Source organism: Mizuhopecten yessoensis, unplaced genomic scaffold (assembly GCF_002113885.1).
Source record: "Mizuhopecten yessoensis strain PY_sf001 unplaced genomic scaffold, ASM211388v2 scaffold2255, whole genome shotgun sequence".
Classification (NCBI taxonomy): Eukaryota; Metazoa; Mollusca; class Bivalvia; order Pectinida; family Pectinidae; genus Mizuhopecten; species Mizuhopecten yessoensis.
In genome coordinates this window covers 22,951-29,780 of record NW_018404455.1, presented here as the reverse complement: position 1 = coordinate 29,780, position 6,830 = coordinate 22,951, and the positions used below count along the sequence as shown (strand labels likewise).

The 6,830-nt window shown below is 36.3% G+C and overlaps 1 protein-coding gene across 1 annotated transcript; it reads left to right on the top strand.

Annotated features, from left to right (window-relative positions):
• The first annotated feature begins 593 nt into the window (after positions 1 to 593).
• On the top strand, positions 594 to 5,210 carry LOC110445382 (cholecystokinin receptor type A-like). The gene has a single exon (XM_021489957.1). It carries the CDS (start codon positions 927 to 929, stop codon positions 2,181 to 2,183), a length of 1,257 nt encoding a protein of 418 aa, XP_021345632.1. The 5' UTR covers positions 594 to 926; the 3' UTR covers positions 2,184 to 5,210.
• The last annotated feature ends 1,620 nt before the right edge of the window (positions 5,211 to 6,830 follow it).

Here is a 6,830-nt window from a genome sequence, read left to right as displayed (position 1 = left end):
TATACAGTTAACATATATCAGTACAGTATAAAAAGATGTAGAAGAGGACGATTGCACTTACTGTTAATGTTCACCGTCAACGCCTGTAACATTTAGCCTACATACATATACACATCCATCATAGCTGAGTATCGCTTATTAAAATCTGAATATCATTAAAGAGATGTACAAGACATATACGAAGTAGTTTAGTCTCTTTTTGATAAAGAACAAGTTCCGTATGAAACCAGTATTCATTATGAAATAAACATTCACATTTCTAGTGTCTTTGATTTGATATATATGTGTGTCCGTGTTTACTCGGTAAGACTACCAGGTCACTGCAGACAAATGACTTTTGTACTGGAGGTATTGCGAACGAGGAACACAAACATCGATAATCTTTCCGTTCAACATGATTGTAAGAATGAAGACTTTAATTTTCGTTATAAGTAAACGTATTAATGTGTATTTGTTTGCCTTTTGAATCAAAACACATGTCTGTCTACCGCATGAATTACAGAAAAATATCTGCCTTAATGTCGCACTAAGTTAACCATACTTTGAATGCAGAGTGATCGAAAGTTAAAGTGAAATAAACACACGTCCCCGGATGTACAGCGACACATCTGCTCGCTATGTTACGTACGATTTTAATATGTTGTAGACGAACGCAGACAAATCCGTGTAAATAACTGGAAAAACAAGTATTTCATCCTGCGGTTGACTGCAGATAACTTTATCGCTTTAATCGTTTCTTCGTACACAATCAACATAACAAGATTGCCTCGTTCAGGAAGTAATGTTTGAACTTCCATGTGTTTAGTAAATCACTTATTATTATGGATTATTTTTCTGTTCAGGAAAGTGCCATTTTTCTTATGGATTCCTTTTGAAAAGATATAACGTTGACAGCATTGAACCAGACACACCGTAAACAATTTAAGATGGATGTCCCATCAAATTCGTCAGTAATGGCGGATCGACTTGAGGACTGGAATGACGAACTGTCTCAAATCCTTGTCCCGGATTCCGTCATTCTGATGATATACTTAGTCGTTGGAGTACTAGGAAACTCCATCGTCATTTACATACATACAGTCCGACTCAAGTCTAACTGGAAAGAACGTTTTTTCATACCTGTTTTGGCCGTTGTGGATTTAATATCATGTGTCGTAAGTACTTCGTTTAGTTTCTCCATAAACATGCTTCCCGTGAAATACAGCAACGACAGCGCGTGCAAGATAATGTTTTTCCTCAATATGACGTGTACTATGATGTCAGCGCTCATGCTTGTCGTCATAGCAATCAACAGACATAGAAAAATATGTAAACCTTTCAGTAAACAAATAAACATGTTCTGGAAGAAGATTGCTATTGTTTGTATTACTGGCGTCTCCTTGGTGATGTCCTGGCCTTGTTTCCTCTTCTACGGCTCCAAGGAGGTGTACAAGGAGGAGAGTCTCACTATAGGATACCGTTGTACCAATGTCCGGGGACCCTGGTCAACAGTCCAGCCACTGGTATTCAAGGCTGCTGTCATGCTGTTGGTGGCCTTCATTCTCGTGTCACTGGTGGTCTTCTATGTCCTGATAGGAATAGTCGCATTCAGGCAGATGCGCTTTCACAAGAAGCAGGGTATCGCTTATGGTGCCTCAGACGACAGATCACAAAACACTAAATCCCCGAATTCAAATTCTGGTGATTTATCATATGTCACAGAAGTACCGGACAAAAATAGTGCGCCTAAAATCGATACTCAAAAATCCTCAGAAGCTGACATTTCATCACCAATCGACAACAATGCAAAATCGCTGAACATGGTTTCTGATTCTGATCAAAAGTCCTCTTCTAATATTGGACACAACCAAAGGCGATCAACAACGTGTACAAGTGCTCTCAAGATTGATCAGACAACCAGAAACACTGGTCCCTCAATGACCCCGGGGGTGCGACTGTCGCTCATCTTCATGTTGATCACTCTGGTGTTCATTGTGTGTTATGTACCAAAAGTGGGACTGATGATCTACGAATCCCGGAATGAGAACTTCTGGATCGAGCTTACCCCCTCGGAGTTGTCGGGCTTCAGGTTCCTTTACACTGCTTTTATCATCAACAACATTGTCAATCCTATTATCTACGGTTTCCTCGACCGACGATTCCGTGACGAGGTGTACGGATTGTGTCCCTGTGTGAAGAAATAGCATTTCTTATTTCGAAGTGGATGTCTACAAGAAGGCTTATTTCTTGAAAACATGTAAAACGTCTAAGTTTATTTCTTTTATTATCGGAAAGAATGAAAGAACTAGTGGGCAAGTTGGGAGTGAGTTTGCCGAACCGTCGGTATCTGATGTGACGCAACAATTACAGACAAGTGTGTGACATTACTAATTGTTCGCAAGATTGTCGTCGAAAGTTAATATTTATATGGATGGAATTGGTACATTCTTCTCGGAGGATTACACTCCGTGTCATTAGAGTGGAATGAAACTATTTGTGTTCAAAGTCGTCACGCTGAATTGATGAGAAAATTGTCAACGCCGTAACAAATACCCATGTGCTTTTCGTTATTCACAGAGGGCGCTACTTCGCTGTTGAACACAGTATAGTGGATGTTTGCACGTGGAGCATTGTCCCTCAGAAAACAATACGGCTTTCCGAATACATGTATTTCTAGCAGGTTTATCTTAAAAGTGTACAGATATCTAAAGCTGATGGCTGTAACAACTTTGTAAGTGGATGTATTGCATTTTTATAATTATACATGAATGTGCAGGAACTGTGAATGCTACTGTATTTTAGGCAGTGGAAGGTAGTTGTTGAGTAAATTATAGCTTATAATATCTTACCTTTACATATCCGACTTTAGATAAAACATCCAGTTCGCTTTAAAACAAATTTAATTATTCGTCCATTTATGAGGGAACACATTACAGCATCGCATTATCTGATTGGCTGGCTAGGCGTCAACACTACTTGTCCGGAACATAATTATCTTCCTTGTTAGGTCATCTACATTCACGAAACTTGCAATCCATATTATTCTTAGAAAGGCGAAGTGTTTCGTACTGAACTGGTATCTGAATCTCGCTATACACAAAATTACGTCACTTGGTTTATTTGACGAGCATTATATTACATGTACTGTCTTGTCATTTCACTTACATTCATGAAACTTGCTATACATTTATAAAATGCGGATTTTCGGTACACGTACGTGTCTCATTAGATATCTATTCATCGCCCTTTGTTCATTTCAACACCAAAGCTTGTCCGTGGCATAACGTCCTTGCTAATGTATACGCATATGTGTCTTAGGAAGGCGGAGTACCACATGCTTACATTAGGTCTTGTGCCCTACTATGTAGAGTTGTGGCTCCTTATATAATTCTTGATACTAAAGTTGATCAGAACATGACTTCCTTTATAATTCACCTGCGTTCAACAACTTGCGCTACTTATTTATCATTACATGGCGAATTGTATTATACTAGAGTCGGGTTTTGTGCCCCACTCGACAGAGTTATGTTCCTCTGTTATTCCTACAATTTGTTTAGACCATTACGTCCATGCCATTTCCATTACGTTCAGCAAACTTGTAATTCTAACGTATGTCTCATGGAAAAGGCAGAAGGTCTCGTTTTTACTTTCACGTCTCACGCCCCAGTGCTGTGGGCCTTTTTGTTTCTGAAACATCAGGAGGATTGCCGATTAGATGAAGAAATATCATCCAGTCATAACAAATATTGTGCACTTTTAATATACCATCATGCTCTTTGTTTCATCTCCCGCTGTAACTAAGCATATTTTCATCACGTCATTTTTCCATTATTTTCCATCTTGTCCATTTTTCCATATAGGTGTATCCTTCGTCTATTTCTACTAAAAACTATGCAAAGGATATTTATGACATGTGATGAGCTTACATTACTCCGCCTCGGGGTACTGTATTTATATAATGCAATGTGTTGTTAGATAACAATAGAGAACTTTATCGTTCGTAATAAAGGCTAGTGCTATTTAACGTTTGATACAAATTGTCATTGTTAGAATTGGAATCGATGTACAATGCACCGAAACTTGTATAAAACACATTTATACTTGATTCATTGAATTGTGCATGATATATTTGGGCAAATTTATTTAAAGAATTGTGTCTCCTCATTTTGGCTTAAATATGCTGTTTATTTTTCTAAATAACTGTGAAAAATCTAAAAATATACGTGACACCAGTGTACGTTTTTCAGACTGAATTATCAATTGTATTTTGATGAGAGTATCGAATGGACATCCTATAAGTCTATGTTAAATGTGTAACCTTTTATGTAATCCGACTTATCATACGTGTGGTTAGGTGTTAGAGCTTTCTAGAGTTATGTTATACGCCTGTGTATTTATAACCCGAACGTGTTGATTGTATAATGAGTTTTAGTTTATGGTTCGAGAGACAATATCTAAAGACATCCACGCTCCACCTCGTGTTACACAAGGACACAGGTTAGGGGTTTTATGCTGATTATTTGGAGCTTATCGGTCATTTCCGCGTCTGCGATGATGAAATGAACGAGGTGTTCCGAGGGTTATGATTTGAATGAAAATAAATATTTACCTGTTGTAGTGGTGTACTGCACATTTTATACACGTTATACACGCGTTGTTTTTTTTTACCTCGCTACAATGTGACTCATCGTTAGTACAGCTGCGGATAATGTCTTTCACTCATTGGTTCACATTTAAAATGACACACGTTTGTCAGAGTAAAGAAAACATTATCACAAACCTGTAAACATCCGTTATCGTCGGATTACTTACACAATTATAAGAAAATGTTTGAAACATTTTTAACAAGGATCAACAAATGTGAGAAGGACTGATATTGTGTGCTTTTTTGTGTCAAGGGAGGTAACGTTAATGTCGGTTTTCGAACAGTACCCCAGAAAATATCCGGTGAGAATGTTAGCCTGATTTCAAATTCAAAGTTTCTTTACTAACAATCCAAAACACATGTAGTACTTTTACACCATTTACGAAAAAGTTATTTGTGTCTGAAGTTCACCCTCTTGTAGGTGCAAGGGAGATACTGTATATGCAAGTATCGTTTGTTTTCTAGATTATTTTTATATCTCAATAACAATACAGAATGCCTTGTCGGATAAGTCATATAATGACGATATATCAGTTAAAACATACCATTTGTACTGTCATGCCAACAAATAAAAACGTATTCTGCATGTGTTTGTTTGTCTTTCATAAAAAAACTATAAAGTAGATCTATGTCCATAATATTTGATTAGTTACCGTGTATACACCTTAAAAGTGATGTGTACTTTACATATAAATGTTTTCGTTGATTCCTTTATAGACGGCCTAATCAGAAAAGATATAGATCATTCACTTACGTCATGAATAGTATAAGTTATAAATTGGGCACGTCATACACGTACAATATCGACGTCAAATGATCTGGTATGAGAACGCGCCCTCGGAGAACAATGTGACAAAGCTGTCAATGGGACGCTAAACCCACTTAACGAAAACAAAACGTGTCATATCACATTATTTTTATCCATTGCAAAAGCGTTATCACAGGAAATTGTAGTGCTACAGTATTATTGCCGGAGAGTCCATACCAGGACCTACAGTCTGACAACACGTATATAGTCTAATGGCAGTTGTTTTCAGGTGGTTGATTCATGTACAGAACAAACGTCAAGAATGTAAATGTGTAGTAAATGCATTACAAAGAATACCATGCAGTAAAATAATAATAAACTTCTATTCCTAAACTTATACGTATAAACCCAACAGACAATTACAACGATCCACAGTGGCTGATATGTTTCATTTCATCCTTTCGTCGAGATTAAATCTATTTACTTCTCGTCCTTTCATTTCATTTCAACATATTTTATTGACATAGAAGAATGTTACACTGTCAAAAGGATTGGACAACAGGCTTATAGCCTATATAAGTCCTCTCCATTGATGGTAGGTATATGGACATAATGGATTGAATTTATAATAATAAGATTTTGCTTACTGTCAAAAATTAACATTTGTAAATCTAATTAGATATTTACATAATTAAGAGGTTATTATATAAAATATGGTGTGGGTGGGGGAAGGGGGATAACTCCCATAGAATAGTGTATTAATTAGATTTGGTCTGCAATATACAATGTAGGTAAAATATATATATATATATTGGTTATAGACCGCATATACATGTAGTATACAAGCTTTAATATCAGATTGAAGACCGCACAGTCCTTGTGTTACGTTTAGGTCTTCAACTGAACACTGTACAGGATCCATAGTAAATATTATTGCGGTATAATTCACAGTAATGCATTTGAGTACATATATGGAAAAATTGCAGATCTAAAGTATGTACACTAAAAATTAAAGATATAAGTAGTATGGGAGAATATAAAAGGAAAGCATAACAATATCACGATAACCAGCCAGAGATGCACTCCTGTACGAATGGATGTTGTTTTTATAAATAAGTGTTATTATCTACAAATATATATACATGTGTATATATATTAACTCAAAATGTGTCAAGTTGCCTGGTATTATACTCGATATTCAACAAATCTTTTAGTTTTAACTATATATTTTAGGATAGAGCTAAGAATTTCCATATTTACACCTTCGTTACATGTTTGACAGCCATATAGTAAGTTGGTGAGATGAAAATGGTTATGGTTTCCAATAAGTTCAAGTTCATTTTTTAGTAATGCTCTTTGGACTGAAAACAGAGGACAGTGAAGAAAAAAATGTGAGACAGTTTCATGGTTTAAATCACAAGAACACACAGGATTATCTTTTAAATGATCAATATATAG